This window comes from Balearica regulorum, chromosome 1, assembly GCF_011004875.1.
Source record: "Balearica regulorum gibbericeps isolate bBalReg1 chromosome 1, bBalReg1.pri, whole genome shotgun sequence".
NCBI classification, from domain to species: domain Eukaryota; kingdom Metazoa; phylum Chordata; class Aves; order Gruiformes; family Gruidae; genus Balearica; species Balearica regulorum.
The window spans coordinates 194,472,995-194,489,899 of NC_046184.1; the positions used below are offsets into that span (position 1 = coordinate 194,472,995).

Genomic DNA, 16,905 nt, shown 5'->3' on the forward strand with positions numbered 1-16,905 from the left:
CAGAAGTATTCTTAACCCTGAAAGCAGATAAAGGACAAACTGTAACATTACTCTTAAGTAAGAGTCGCATAACATTTAGTATGACAAATCTAAACTTGAATTACATTATTACTAGCTTCCACAGAGAGAATTGCTGATTTTCTAGTTCGAGAATGGATTTGGAATTGGACTTGTATACATATGCTTTTTTTATCCTCAATCCACTTGGCAGAAAATGAAATACATTTCAGACCCTGAAATTTCATGTTGCGAGCTTAATTTAGTTTCTGGTATTCTGGTTTTCCTGTCATCCTTCTTTCACCCTGGAACCTTTGTGTGATAGTAAAACCTCTGCTGCAGATTAGACTTACTTTTTAGAGTAGAGCCTCAGCATCAAGTGGAAATCTAATGCTTGAATGATTCTCCATATAGGAGTTAATAACTGAGATAAATCCAAAGTCCTCTCAAAAGTACTGTAAGGTGACTCATTGAACAAACTGGTACTGAGTTTTAATGACCTTTATAGTAATTAAAATTATGTCTTGCTGGACAGGCTGGTAATTCAACTATGTTAGACCACAAATGCCATGCATGTATTAATATCTGGCGCTGTTCTCTGGCCACGAGGCCAGATGGCATGAAACAGCCTACAAGCATACAGTAAAACATTACCTAAATGCCAGTGGCAACATCCAACACTCTCTCGATTCCTCAGCTCTTGCCAAGTTCTGAACTGTGCCTGGGGAAGAAGTGGAGCATTTTTGCTAGAGAGGGATTTCTCTGACTTGCGTACGAGGAACAGGAGAGAACAGACAGGCAGACAGACTGGCAAGAGATTGACTAGTTTAAAGATCCTAAACAAAGTAGGAAATACAGGACAACTGAGGTTACAATAAGAAAGATGACACTTGTTGACTGCTCCTCTCCTCACCAATATGCAGACTAAACATCATGATTAAAAATTATTTTGCCAACCCTCTACTGTTTGCATCACAAATTACCCCTGAAAAGCTTTATTAGGAAGAGCGGATAATTCACAACAAAGTGAGCATAGGGATGCACAGTAACATGTTCTGCAACTAAAGCACGTTGCCATTACAGCCACCATGAAATTGCGGAAACAGTAACTCCAAAGACACAGAGCAAAACCCCACAGAAAGTCACAGCAATACTGTGACAAACAAATAAACAAAACCCCCACTATACAGCCAGGTCCGTGGAAGAGGAGCCGCTACCTTGTATCATGCACAATATACATTGCTTATCTACAGAAATTTTTTCGTGTAAACAGTAATGTCTTCCAGGAACAGATGGGAAAGATTTCTTATTTTAAGACATTTTAAATTTAAGTGCAACTTAAGTATACGATTAAAAAGCATGAACAGACGTTTGTTGGGTCTTCAAAATTCTATCTGATTATAAAACTGCATTGCAACATTGTGTAGCAGCTAGATGTTAGTATATCCTGTGCAAGAAGAATTTAAATTGATCTCATCTTGTGAAGCACTGTGCAATTTCCCAGAGAACCCAAATATAATAAAGAATGTCCTGAGCTCCTCAAGTCAAGGTCTTAAATTAAGATCCAATATCCAAAATTCATAAAAAACACATTCCAAATTAACCACTCTTAATTAGTAGCAATAAAGAAAATTAGTATGAGAGATACAGTTGATGAAATTTGTACTTTATGAAAACCTAAATATATGAACTCACTATCTATTTGCTTACAGTTGGTTTATCAGAAGTGCCGTAAGGATTTCATTTCACTATCAGGGTATCTTTCATCATGAGAAGCAGTAAAAAAAAAAAATCTTCCAGCTAACTCTAGTTGTGTTCAGAGAGTTTTCATGAGGTAGTCTTTTGTAATTAAGATAAATTTTATTACATACACCCATCTTCAGGCAAAATAGTCTCTGAATCTAAACAGATTAATAAAATACTGATTATTTAAATTCTTATTGGAATTAAGTAAGTATTTTCAGAAACTCCTAAACTTTTTGTTGTTGTTGTTTAAATTCAGGTACCGTAAGACAGCAAAGAAATGAAAATGAAGAAAACATTGAGAATTTTAATTTCAGAGATTCCAAGATTATCAGGTGATTTAACTTGGATACAGCATGCTCCTATTAAGTGTGTAAGGCTAGGTAAAGTATAAATAGCTGAAAGGAAAATAGTTACCTACCAAATGCACCCAACAAGTCTACAAAAGAATCTACAAATAAGCCAGCACTATAGAAGAAATATATTTCGAGTGATTTAGATGCAGTCCATAGACCCATCTGACTGTCAAGAGAACATAGTTCAATGTCATTAACTATATTAGCGTATGTGAAGATTGCACTTCAGAAGAGGAACAAAATATACATCTCAAAGAAGGTTAAATCAAAGCCATTATGATAACCTTTAAGTCTAATTCTTTTAAAACATTTTAGTTGGCTGATGATAAGCTTTTGATTACAGCAGATGCACTACCATAAGACTTTAAAAGTAATGTCTGTCTTCCACGTAATGAAATGATACGTATTTCTCAACTCTATGAAAAAAATTATTTTAGACAATCTTCCCAATCCATTGGCACAAACCCAATTCTTTATGGGCCAAAGATGGGCATATTTTTCTGGTGAGTCTGCCCTTTAAGGTGCATCTTAAATCAGATAGAGATAATAAAAGATTCTATTGTCTCATGACAGCCAAAGAAAGATTTACTTAAAAAGAACATCAACAAACCTTCATGGATTTACTGCACCTGAAATGTAGTTAAGGCTACTACCATTTGATGTAAAGAGTGACTGGCTTCTTCTTAAATCTTTTAAAACATTTTCGTACATTTCCTATTTTGCTAACGTTTTGTAGGACTCTGATTTTCTATTTTAAAACTCAGTACATTTAATATTAACATACTTTTCTGGAGATACAACCAGTGTTAAATATTAATTCAATGCTCCTGCTTGAAAATTATATAAATGTACAAAAGAAAGACCTTGTTACATTTCCCAGAAGGTGAGCATTCAGCACAAGTTTTAAGATTTCACCCCACACTTTAATCACTATTCTCCAGATAGCACATAGCAGAGAGCCAAAGGGTCAAACTGGCAAACCATGTTACTAAACTGGATTCTTTTTCACATGCTATTTCTACAGCAGTACACACAGAAACTTTTGCTGAAATCAGGAAGCAAGTGCTGTAATTGCTTCACAAGGTCTGTCAGCACAGTGAAGTCTTTAAACCTTTAGACATCGTAAGATTTGAGGTATATTGCTGTGTGTACAATGGGTTTTGTTCACTTGAACACGAGTCTTTGCTTTAAAGTGGAGTCTTAACATCTATAACAACTGATGGTGGCAATCGAAATCTAGGAGACAATTAGTTTTTAAAACAAACAAACAAACAAATAAATCAGAAAACAAAATCCAAGCCACAACAGAAGGAGACTTCCCTATCTTAACCTCACTTTTCTCCCTATCTTCCCCCTCATCTTCATGTTCAAGTCACTCTCCAATGAACACATCGAGCTTCCTTTATGTCCCAAATACAACTTAAAGGTGAGGCAGCATCTTCATCACTTGCCTACAAGAACATTAGGAAGTCAATCTCCACAATGCATAAAATACCAGTGAACCCAGGAAGATAAGTTTGACATCATGCATATATTACATCAGACTTCAAAATGCAAAATCCAGAGTTTTCTTCTGAATCATCAACCCATCATTTCTGAAGAAAATGACACTTCAAAAATAAATTCATGAACTAAAATGCTGGAGAGTATATTAAGTAATATATGTAGAAATAGGTGAGCATAAAAGTACTGAAGGCTGAGAGAAAAGCAAGACATTATTAATAAAGCAGTGGTCACTCACCCAGATCAATGGGTGGACACACACTCAATCAGTAATGTACAAATTTTATAGCATGGTGGCATATCTTAACATAAGGCTCATTAAAACACAGTAACACACAGAACTAATGCCAATTTACAATATGAACAGCAAATAAAAAAATGCAACACCCTCCCCCCCCCCCCCCCCGCCATTTTCAATCAGCAGAAGATCTTGCTAACAGTATTAAGGGAAAACCAAGCCCATTTTTTCAAGTCAGGAAGGGAAGAGAACTTTGGGACAAGCCAGTCTTGCCTTCCCTTCTGCTGTCCATGGACAATACTTGTAAAATGCAGCACCAACACAAGGCATTCTACCAAACTCCAATGTGCAGGGTGACACTAGGGGTACCATAATTGAACAGCAATTATCTTATGCAGATGACAAGCATACGTTATTACCATGCAGTACAATTTATTCAGAGAGGAAGTAGGATATTCAAATCTTTACTAAATTAAAATACTGAACACAGATCATTATAACTCATTTGAATCAAGACACATACTGTACCCATGATTTTAGGCATCCTTATTAAAAGTAATTAGATTTTGGCAAGTTTTTCCCAATTAACATAGCCAGTCAAAAGAATAAAAAAAATAATCATGCATACTCGCTGTTTTATCCCCACGTCTCATGAAAAATTAAATAATTTATTCATATCACTGTTGAATAACTTATAAATATTTTTCTTATATATAAATCCCTTCTTTCTTTTATTATTTTCAGTATTTTAATTTACATACAAATATGGTGTCAAATCAACTTACTTATTTTAGAAAGTGACTTTGCTAGATTGTATGCTGGTCTGAACTCCAGAAATGCTTTGAGAGAGTGCCTCAAGACTTCTAAATGCGACAATATTTTCACTGAAAAAAAAAGCAGTGAATTTGTTACAGAATACTAGCTATTCTGTTGTAAAATCACAGACCAGCCACCTACATTCTTACTTTGAGTAACTATATGAAGTACTGTTAATTGCTTTTACAGAAGTAGAGATAATGTGTTGTCCCACAGAATACATAGAGCTTATTTTGGCTGTGAAGACAATGCCTGAGTCACAGGTATACGGTCATGAAATGGAGGTGTGCCTAGTTCTGGGAGAGGCAGAAGATCCAAAGTATTTTTCTCACCTTCTGTCCTTCAAAACTGACGCATCAGTCAACAAGCTTTATTCAACAATAATACAGGCTACCTGCATATTAAAATGAAGAAGAAGAAGAAAAAAGCCCACAAGATACTAATAACAGCACTAGAAGTGGATTTTCAATGGTACTTACTCAAACAAACATCCCCAGCTCACAATACAAATGGCTTCCAAATAGAACTTAACTATTATATGTCTTTTTAGTATTTTCACCTTTGTAATTTCTGTATTATTTATTCTGCTTTTTTCAGATGATTAACAATCCCAGCCAAAATCTCACATGTCTTTGCCATGTATAAAGAGGAAACTCAAAAACCAAGAATATCAGCAGCCTTCTTCCAAAAAGAAATGAGTAAAAACTCATCCTACACTTCCCTAGGTTGAAATTAATAAATACAGACTAATTTTCTTCAGGCTGTTGTGCTTTTGAATATGAGTCAGCATAGACATTTAATGATGTTTACCTAATCCATTGTAATTTTATGCCCCTTCAGTTAGTTCAATTTACCTTTCCTAGGTACCTCTGTAAAGACATGGCCTTCTAAAGCTCTTTGCTGTCCACTCTGTCTTTCCACAATTCTTTCTTTTCTTATTAATAAGTCATAAGTTTATCTTCAGGTTATGACAAGACACTGTTCATTTTTGCCTGATTCTGCATGGTTCAGTCATGGCTATGATAGTATGCTGAGCTGAGGGCATGTCAGCAGATCTGTACCAACTCAACTAATTAAGGTGATGAACCTCTCTATTGACAATAAATGGCCCTATAATGTTGATTATGATCACTTGTGCCTGTGTTGTCATTTTCCAAAGAAAAAAGCGTAACCATGAAATAGTAAAAATGAAAATTTAGATATCGGCAATTGATATTAAGCAAGTCCTGAAGTACGCAACAGCTCTAAACATTTTGAATTTAAAGAGCAAGAAGAAATGAAGTGCTTTGTTGAGAGAAGAAAAAGGTATCTCTATGCAGTTATCCCTTTGGCGATGCCATGGTTTCTCCTCACAGTTGTAGTTTCTGTCCTCCCCCTGCCACGTGGGAATGAACACAATAACCCAGTGATACCATTGTTTGGGTAGTCCTGCCTAGGCATATGTGAATGACTAACTTCTTGATGACAGAACAGACGTGTCACTCTTCTCAGGTTTCAGCTTTCATTTTTAAAGAGTGAGTTTTCTAGCTATCACAGTTAAGAAAAAATTGTAAAACCAGCCTATCATCGCACGCAAGATGCCTCCCTGAGTCCACACCAAGTCTGAAACAAGAGTGCCAATATATGAACCAACCTGTATCCTTGCAGCTAGATGCCTTGATGTGTCACTATTCACTATTTTATTAGTTAAGCTCTTAGAGTAAAAGGAAAGGAAAGATGTACATGACTTCAGACTAAATTGCAAACATGTCCTAAAACTAAGACAGGTTCATGGTGATATAAAAGACTGAACAGAGATATGGGAATCAGAAGGTGGAAGAGTCAAAATGATATAGATTTTAAGTATTTATATTAATAGGCATGTAGGCTGAAACAAGGAGGTATGAATTACCACATTCTTCAGATACCTTCAGCAGTGATCCAAAATACTGCAGAGCAAGTATATCTATATCTATATATGTATAAATATTTATATATATATATTTAATATCTATCTATTTATCTATCTCAAGTGTTCAAGGTCATGTTGGATGGGACTTTGAGCAACCTGATTTAGTGGAACATGTCCCTGCCCACAGCAGGGGGATTGGACTATATGATCTTTAGAGGCCCCTTCCAACCCAAGCCATTCCAGGATGCTGTGATACAGCTCTGTTGCCATTCTAACCTATGTTTACAGCACGAAAGACAATGGTCTAGAGGACTTCAAGCTTACTTTGTTAACCTGTTTTCAATAGCAAATCAAGTAAAGCTTCTCCCATGTATACTGCTGACCTACCAAATGAAAGACTACACCCATCTTTCCATCATGCTCCTTCAATTGCTTATAGCAAGCAATTTGCATTACCTTTAAGTGCCCTTGAGTGTACAGTAACACAGCTGCAGTGAATTTCATAAGCATAATGGCAACATTCCCAACACACAAACGACATTAATGTGCTCATATCTGACACAGCACAAACGACCGAGTATTACTGCTAGTGTGGTAATTTGGGAGGGTGGAAAGAGAAAGAAGAGAATGAAAAATTATATTTTAAAAAGAAGAAAAAACAGAAGATCACAGAATAAAGGAGAAATCTGGGTGGGCACAACAGAGTATGGGTGTTGGAAACCAAACACAAGCCTATTTAAAATGTTTTTTCTAACAAAAATGTTGATGTACAGGAACAAAAAAGTGAAAAGGTACAGGAGGAAAAAAGCACAAACACAGAAGTAATTAAGGAGCAGAAAAGGTATCTAGAAGACAAAAAGCAGCAACTGAGAAAGAATAAGATACAGAGGGTCTATCCTGCCCAAAATAATATGCTTTGACAGTCACCAACAGACCACATCACCTCAGGAAGAGCCTGTTCAGGCACTGGGAAGCACAGGAGCCTTGGGCATGTCTAAATCACCTGACTTAAAATCTGATAATGCTTTTTGCATTTTTTTAAGATGGAGAAGTAGAATAGGAAGGAGGAAAAAAGCTTTGTTTCCTAAGGTGTTGACATATTTCAAATACCATAACAGAGGTACAATGGAGGATCTAAATCTCACACAAACAGTGTTGCCCTGTGTCATCTTTCATCATTGTATTCCCATTCCTTCAGCAGTGTTTCAGCTCATAAGAAGGTACCCATGTAAGTTTAGCTCTCATTAAGGAATAGAATATGAATATTTAAATAATCAATAACCCTTTTTTATATACTTCATAGCTCTTCAAAGATCTGTATGACTGCACTATTTCCCTCTAGAAATTTAAAAATCCTCATTTTCATCTGAAAATGGAGATACTCAAATTTAAAAAACAGTACATTTTTGTTTCTGTAAAGGATTTCATTCCTCTGATTGCCTCACAGAAACACATCTTCAGTTTCAGTAAGGATGAGCTGGCATTGATTTTTACCCCCTAAACCCTTTTAAGTCCTCCTAGTAAAGATGACCTGATTGTTTTGCAACAAATCCTTTGTCCTCATGCTAATCTGTTGCCTATTTTTAGGCATATTTCAAACAATAAAAAAAAACCCCAAATAACCCCGATTTGCCATTAGCTTGACTGAAATCCACTCTTACACCTTGTTGCTACTTCTTAACAACTAGAGAGTTAAACTGAACTATTAACTACAGCCATTACAGGCTCCAGTGCAAGCCAGGAATTCAAAGCATGCATTTGACTATTTAGTGATGTTAATTTCTGGCTACACAAAAAAAAAAAAAAGAAAAATCAGCTAGACTGAAAAAGTCTGTGTATCCCCAAACCACTCTCCTCCAGAAAAGCAATGAGATACATACAGTATTAGCACAGCAAAAGAGATACTTATACTGCAGTTATTGACTGCATTGCTTATAAGTGGGGTTACGCAAAATGCAGTTTAAAGCTCGAGAGAAACAACCGGTTTTCTTTAAATGCTAAGTATTAAAAAAAAAAAAAAAAATCCCCACAAGCATGCACCAAAAATATGAAGAAAGTCTCTCTTTTTGGTTCCATCACTTTAATGGCTGACATAATGTAACATAAATGGTACTTGATTAAATCTATCTGTGAAGACTGTCTTAGGTTTTAATACAGAATAAATTCTGACTGGAATCACCTACTGAATCCTGCAAATATTACCAAAAAAGTTTAAAAGATATTGCAGCAACATACTATTAAAACAGCATTTCCTACCTGAAAATATAGAAGGTCTTTTCTTAGGGCGCCTTGGGTGTATAGGCTCTATATTCCTAATATTTCTTTGAAACTTTCCTTTAAAATCATTTTCTAGCACGATGTCTGGTGGTAGGCTTCTCCGTCTTGCTGATTTATAACAAGTCTGATAGGAATTCAGTTTACTCTTAGTCCTAGAATACAAGTTGCTGTCATCAACTGCCATTATAGAGCACTAACTGTGAAAGCCACCCCTGCGCAAAGCCGATCTGAACATCCAGAAGTATTTGGACTGGTGGCTACAGACCCAAGCAATCTCGGATGTTCTCATGCTCACCTCGGCACTCGTTGGGGAAGTTGAGCAAGTTGATAGGTGTGTGCTGGAACAGGTGTAGAGTTACTGCATCGCCCCTCCTTGCATCAGTGAAACAGCACAGGGAGGAGACACGCTGAAATCATTAGTTTGAAAGTTTTGAGGTAATTAGGAAGTTCAACAAACCTGAGCTCAGCAGCACAATCTGTGCAAAGGGGAAAATACCATTTAATATGAGGCACTGTCTAGGGCTAGGATAGTTTATTTCTCAGATCAGTTCATTAATAGTTCATTAACTTGGCAAGCTAACAAGTGTTGCTAAACCTTAAAAAAAGAAAATAGAGTGAGACTCAGAGAAAAAAAACCCCACAACATAAAACCAACCCAGTCCCCAACCTAGGGGCCCATCCGGGGAAAGATACAACCAGATCAGTATGTTTGGGTTTTTAGTCCTGTCCTTTGCAATGTTACATTTTAAAGACTGATAAACAGTCCAAAGCACAAAGGTCTTTATGGCCACAACTATCAGTTTAGGGTTTCTTTCTTCAAGAAGCAGTAATGTTATTTCCTACTGGAGCCAGAATCAAAGATCTGCCGGTGTGACTGATTTTCTCTCTATGTAACTGCTGACTAATAAAAATAAGACATTTAAGCATGTGTATACCAAGGACGGTCTGCAAACCCTCCATTTAACTAAAAGCCAAGGCACTTTTGGTTTGTTCCAGTTACCCCAATGAAATCTTTTGAGCCTCCCAAGGATATGACCTTCCTTTCTCAAATGTTCAGAAAGAAGAAAGGACAAATCCTAACATTTTCTATGAACCTGCTACTTTTCTTACTTGAATTCTATCATAAATGAGACAAAATGGATTAGTAAATTAAAACTAACAAATCTTCTAACTACATCCATTTTGCTGTTAAAGAGCAATAACTTTTAATATAGCAAAGTGAATGAGCAGAGCGGTAATTCAAAGTGTCAGTAACTAATATTTCAACCACAGATATTTAGGGCACACTGATTTTAACACCTGAATATAGAACTTCATTTCTCCAAATCATTTAAAACACTTAAAACATGCATGCTTTAATTACTTTCCAAAAGACAGGGAACACTGTATGATTGGTGTAATGATCAAGAGGTTGGCTGCTCCAAATACAGTTTTTGTATGAAATTCAGTGCAACTTTTATTACTGCTGATGAGAAATAAACTGTTCAGCTACATGCTTTTGGAAAGGAAGAGGGGAAATTATGTATCTTTATATATATCTATGTAGCTTTTAAAAGAATTATTATGTTAGAAATGCAGAAGGATGCAAATAGTCTGCTAGATTTTGTCTTCTTCCTCTGGAAATTAAATTGCAGCTGGAAGCTGAAATTATGAACATACAAATCCAATCTTAAATACACTGGACACAGAAATCATACTTTGCCTTCAGAAGATACTGATTATTTAAACCAAAGGGATTTAAAGCAAGTCAATACTAACTCTAGATAGCAAACTGATTATTTCTGACCTTGCTGAGTATTCAAAGGATTGTGAGCTCTGTTTATATGCAGAAATAAGCTTTTGAAAATCCCACTGGACTCCAAAATAGGTTAGATGGTGGCAATTAGGTAATAACCAAAGGGAATTGTATGTCTAAATTGCTCAGGTCCTTTTTAAAAATTCCTCTAGGCACTGGTCTTCACCATTAGAGGCCAAAATACTTCTTTCATGTCCTTCAAATCTGTAGATCTCATCCTCTTTTATTCCAGTTAAAAAAAAAAAAAAGTCAGACAAGGTTTCCTTTCTTCCCTTTCTCTTCCAACTCCTCTTGATTTTTCAGCTTTGACTGAACGAACATTAAAATATTCAGTGCATTCCTGATAGTCCAGCTAAACCAAAGTAACGGAATCAAAAGCTTTTCAAAACAACAGAAAGTGCTTAAATCTGAGCAGATACAATTATATTTGAACCATGTGTGAAGACTGAGAAATAACAAATACCAAATGCAGGACTTGACATTTGAGAAGCTTTAAAGTGAAATTTGACAGAAGCTTTAAATAAAATGTCAACATAGAATCATAGAATCATAGAATGGTTTGGGTTGGAAGGGACCTCAAAGATCATCTCGTTCCAACCCCCCTGCCATGGGCAGGGACACCCTCCACTAGACCAGGTTGCCCAAAGCCCCATCCAACCTGGCCTTGAACACTTCCAGGGATGGGGCATCCACAACCTCTCTGGGCAACCTGTTCCAGTGCCTCACCACTCTAACAGTAAAGTTAAAACATCTTCAGTAAGTGACCTAGCCACCAGGCTCCAGGATATTCTGGAAACAGCTCTTAACTTTTGTTGCTGAAACTACTCCAACACATATAAATAATTAAATATTCATTAGAAGAGTGACTTGAAAGTGACTGTCCCATATTCTAGCTGAGTGATACAATTGCTGCATTATACAATCTTACCTTCTCCAGCTCAATGAATATTCATGCCAAGTGGAACATTTCCAACAGGAGAAATCATCCCTGGGATACTCAAATGTGCGAGAGTGATCACACTCTCGGACGGGGGGAGACCTGTCAAGCTGTCAAGGGCGCAAGCCACTGATTCAGCAGCTGCACACTGGAATCTAGGAATTTACCCTTGAGTGGCCTTCAGGTGGAAATCCGGAAGTTAACACATAAAACCCCCAAACATCTCATTACTAAATTGCCTTTTGTAGGATCCGCTCTAGAACACATATTTGAAAATTTATTCAGACCTAAAAATCAAGACAGGTAAATACTTGTTCTGAAACCTGAAAATCCTAAGCAGGTATAGTAAAGGAATACACAGCAGTAGAACAGAAGCTGAGGGTCCTGGTGGTGTCTGAAAGTTGTTGGTGCCTGAGGTGCTTAAGTGCCATTTTAGTAGCCTAACTCTTTTAGTGATTTAGTTTATATATCTCATGTTTTGTATTTCCTCATCTTTGAGACATATTGCAAAAACTTGACAGTCTACATCCAAGTGAGACCACTACAAAATATGTTACAGCACAATGCAAAGAACAAAGCCGGGAATGGGGGAAGAAGAGGGACTTGGAAGAGCTGATTATTAATTATAAGACCAAAGAAATAAAACAGATGCACTGAGCATTCAAAAAAGATTTTAAGATTCAGCACAGGAAGAAAGGAAAAGAGCACTCTTGGTAAAATTTGAGATTCCTTCTCCACCAGGGTTGCAGTGATGACATCCTTCTCAGACCTCCTATTTTCTACTTATGGATGGAAGCTTTGTACCTTTATAGATGGAAATAGAACTGGGAAAAAAACCCACAAGCAACAAAAAATGCAAGCATGATGTGTGGAAATAAACTTGTTAACTGATATGCAACTAATCACAAGGTTCCTATCACATACATCCAGGAATCCAGACAGAAATCAAGAATCAAATGGTTGAAGTATTTTGAAAAAAAAAAAAAAAAAAAGGTAAATCCTTGAAAATTTAACAATAGAGACTGGACAATGAAATATTTCGGTTTTGGGATTTTTTTAGAAGGATATGGCATAGTTTAAGGAATTACATTTCACCAAGCCTTTTATCTGAAAGTGTGATTAAAATGATAATTAAGAATTGAGTAACACACCAAGATTACAACACAATAGGACTAATCAACACGGTTGCTAAAAAAAAAAAAAAAAGTGTCATTAATCTATTACAGTTGTTTGAGCATAGAAGATAAAAGATGACTATTTATTTATTTATCTCATCAAAGGTTTACACAAGATCCTTCAGAAGAAATTACTACAAGAAAGTAATCATTGTGTTTCATTCAGAACTGAATTATGGAAGTGCTCAAATGATGAGAAACAAAGCACAGGAATTGTAATTGGGCTACATTTTCAGGCTGGCAAAGGTTTATAAGGCTTCAGGCTTCACTAGTAGGTTCTGTGTAGTTCAGTACAGCTCAGTACAATAAAAAGTGTCTGATTTAGATAGCTGAACTACAGATCATTTGGTTTATCCATTATGGTCGAAGGCTAAATCAGGACATCATACCCCTTGCCTCCAGCAGACTACTCAATTGTAGTGTCTGTGGTTTCTATTACTATTTCTTTTGGTTCAAGTTTGGTAAATAAAAGCCAAAGGAAACTGATGTTTGGTAACTGATTTCTGTTTGGACAATACTCTGTATTGCAGAAATACAGATTTGAGGCTACAAAATTAGTATGGTCCAGGTCATAGAAAAATAGATTTTCTCACAGGAGGAATTATCATTAGCTTTTTGTTTAATAATATGGCAACAAATCTTGTTATATTTCACATGCAGTAAGCCACGTGTTAGTATCACTGCATTAGAGCTGTCATGCTTATTTTCAGCTGAGGAAATATTTGTGCTTATTAACAGCAGAAATAAGAAAAGTTTTCCTAAAAAGTGTTCTCAATGTGTCAGCCAGTGCAGGCTGACTCAGAAAATCTGTATTATGGAAGAAAAAAACCACCATCACAATGAAATCCTGTCTGGTTTGGTAAAATAACTTCCATATCAGTGTACACTGATTCATGGACCTTCCCACCATGCTATACATACCAGAGTAGAATGGTACATAAATACCTCCAAGGGAGGGTGAGGCTTCTTAGCCACGTATGTTGGAGGAACTGCAATGGCAGGAAAGGAAAATTTGAGCTTTATTAACAGTTTAAACCAGCACAAATCAATCAATCAAGCCTCATCCTTCTTTTTGCCTGTGGCCCACAGAGCCTCCCTCCTTGTTGCATTAGAACCCATTTTGTGAGGCTGCACAGCAAACCATGGCACAAACCTAGGTTAACCTTTTGTTTATTTATTTATTTTTTGCCATGCTACCACAAAGGACAAAAAGATAGAAGTAACCATCCAGGACAGGGATATATTAATTGCTTCTTCTAGTGACTGTGCCAGGTTACCCCTAGTTACAGTATCTGTAAAACTAAAGTTACAAAGGCAATGTTCAGGTTACTTACTGCCTTTTGGGTGGATTTTACAGGTGTCAGAAGTGTTTAAAAAAATCAAGTTGATATAACAACCAACTTGAATATTCTTGGGTACTTGCTTGCTCAGAGGAGACTGCTTAACAGTACATACCCATTTGGGAAACTGTTTCTTCTTTTTTTCTGTAAGCACATATTACCTAGGTCTCATCCCCTATACATAGCAGAAGAGTCACAGATCCGTAAACATATTTGTGCTATGAAGTCTCTAACCTCTTTTGTTTTGCATTTCAAATAGGAAAGTTAAACAATGCAAGAAGACAAAATGGGGAATCAAAAAGTGAGGAAAATATACAGATGTTCAAACCCCCCAACTATTACTCAGAAATGATTTGTTTAATTTTCTGGAATAACCTGGTTGTCTTAATCCATAGGATGTGAACATCTGACACATTCTATGCTTCAATTAACCAATTTCTTCCAGTCTAATGCTGTTATAAGCAAAGAGCCTGGATTTGATACAGCCTTAGCATTCAAAAAACCTCTCTTTAGTCAAGCATCATTTTTCAGAAGTGGGTATAAGAGGAAAAGGTCAACAAATAACTAGTCATGGTCATACTCTCAAACACAGCAAAGAGATACTTTTAGGTTCACATTAATTTCTACCCTTGTTGCAAACACTTGACTCATAGAATAGTGCAATTAGGACTTGGTTGCCAGGCTACACCTGACCTTAGAGCAAGCCAAATCAGAGTATTAGATGCTATCATGCACTACATTTACAGTTTAAATTTGCGATAGATAACTTAATATTGAATTACAGTCAGAGAAAAGAGAAATGAGCTTTCAACCCAGACAATTCCTTGCCTACCTCAAATACAAACAGATAAAACATGAAGAAGGGAATACAGCTTTTCCAGAGTTGCTTTCTATGCTGGCAATATGTGTATTTGCTGATTTTTATAGATGCATATTGACAGGAGATTTGGCCGAGCGTTCCAACTGCATTGTCTTTCAGCTGAAAGAAGATAAGCACCTTTAATTTGTAGTAATATTCTTGTTTGCTAACAACAAACAAAACATATGGTTAAAGCTGTAATCTGGTTCTGAGATAATATTAGTCCCTCACTGTTTGATCCATAATGCGCGCTTCCCATATTAAGGGGGGAAGCTGACTCATGTCACAGCATTTCATAAGCAGAACAATTCATATGCTAATGTACATTTGTAGTAATTTCACTTCACGCTGATGTTCCCATTACAGGATAGCTATTGCAGCCTTATCTTCACAAGGACTCGAAAGCCGATCCTCCTCCAACAGAAAAGTAGCATAAACCCTGGAAACAGGCCTTTTCTGGCTGAGTAGAGTGTAGAAGCACAGTGCAGGAACTCAGACGGCTGATGGGTCTTCTTGCAGACAGCCTCAGAGCTGTCAGGGCAGGTGGCTTTGCCCAAGTGGCAGCCCAGAGGCTGGGCATTTCCAAAGATCAAAGGCTGAGGGTGGAACTTGCCAGAATTCGCAAGACAGTAACACTTGCAATTACAAAATCATGCTTGCTATTATTCCACTGCAATCTGTTACTTTAGGCCTATGATCTGAGTACAGCAGTAAGAGAAAGACCCAGAGGCCATATGCAGGAATTTTATTTAGTAGGGTGTAGTTTTAGTCTTGAATAAAACATGGCAGATGTCCCTGTTTTTCCTATTGCGTTCTGTGTAGAATGTGAATACTGTGAGCAAGATACAAATATGAAGGTTACAGATTTCAGAGACAATTTTCTATTTAAAACCACTTCTGAGTGTTCAGTATTTTACATAAATTAAATTTTGTTAGCACATATCTGTGAGAGAATAATGATGCCTTTCAGCTTCTGTAAAAAAAAAGTGTAACAGACATAAAGGAAAAAAATTCAAAAGGTTTAGAACTTGAAAGTACTTTTTAGAGAGGATTGTTTTAAAGAAAGTTTCCATTAGTTACAAAGAGTTTATTCTACACTTGCTGTTAAGTGAGGCTACTCTCCGAAGTGATCACAGAGATTTAGGAAATCCAGTCTTCTTCCTTTCCTTGTCATGAAAACTAAAGGATAATAAATTCTGCTTTTCATGGACAGGCAAATATATATGTGGCCTATTAATAACATATAGACTTTTAAAAATTCCAACATAATAAAGTTGCATTGATTCACTGCTGGATGAGATGCAACACAGATAGAGCTGCCCTGTGGCAGAAACAGTCCTTTGCCCAAGACTCTGGATTGATTGTGTTACATGAAATTCTGTTAATGAAGAGGAAACAAGAAAGGCAGCCAAAACTTATCTCACCCTTCAGTAAATCTGTTCTGCAATGCAATGGGACAGATCTAAATTAGGTTTCACATGTCTTTCCTACCTTGCAAGAAAAACACACAAAACAGGAACAGCGTATCAGAAAACACTTTGAAATAAGTACTGGGCTGAAAAGAAGGGAGGACAGAAAATTCAGCTCTGCGGTCCTCTTGAGTCCTTGTGAAGATTTCATTTCTCATCTTTTTCCACCCTCCACATCTTCCTATAATGTCAGACTCTATTTAATGCTTAATTTCCATCACATCCTCCCTGAATATCCATGCCCTAGACATGTATCCATGTCTCAACAGGCTGTGTGTTACAACCTGACACAAGGATGTGATCTCGAACACCTGGGCTAGTACCTGGTGAGTGTTATATCTTTACCCAGAAGAACAAAAAGCAGGTAACAACTATCACCAGTCTTTGAATCCAGTAACAATATTTAACTCTTTAGTAGGCGTTCCCTGTTCTGAGTCTAGATAGTACTTCGACATCCACCTAATGAAACACATTCTGTATCATCTATTACTAATTAAGGGTGAAATTCA

At 36.6% G+C, this 16,905-nt stretch overlaps 1 protein-coding gene across 6 annotated transcripts in view; it reads right to left on the bottom strand.

The window, feature by feature from the left end:
• Positions 1-16,905, bottom strand: part of FRY (FRY microtubule binding protein) — a 253,474-nt gene that overhangs the window by 192,828 nt on the left and 43,741 nt on the right. For 2 of the 6 annotated variants that reach the window (XM_075742046.1, XM_075742045.1), the window contains exons 1-2: positions 8,801-9,075; positions 4,623-4,721 (exon numbers count right to left, since the gene is read on the bottom strand). The exons of 2 other annotated variants lie outside the window; for them this stretch is intronic. In XM_075742046.1, coding sequence (XP_075598161.1) covers positions 4,623-4,721; positions 8,801-9,005 — 304 coding nt within the window. In that variant the 5' untranslated portion in view covers positions 9,006-9,075. Of the gene's footprint in view, positions 1-4,622; positions 4,722-8,800; positions 9,078-16,905 lie in introns of those variants that run through there. 2 more of the 6 variants (XM_075742054.1, XM_075742047.1) reach the window with 2 other exon arrangements.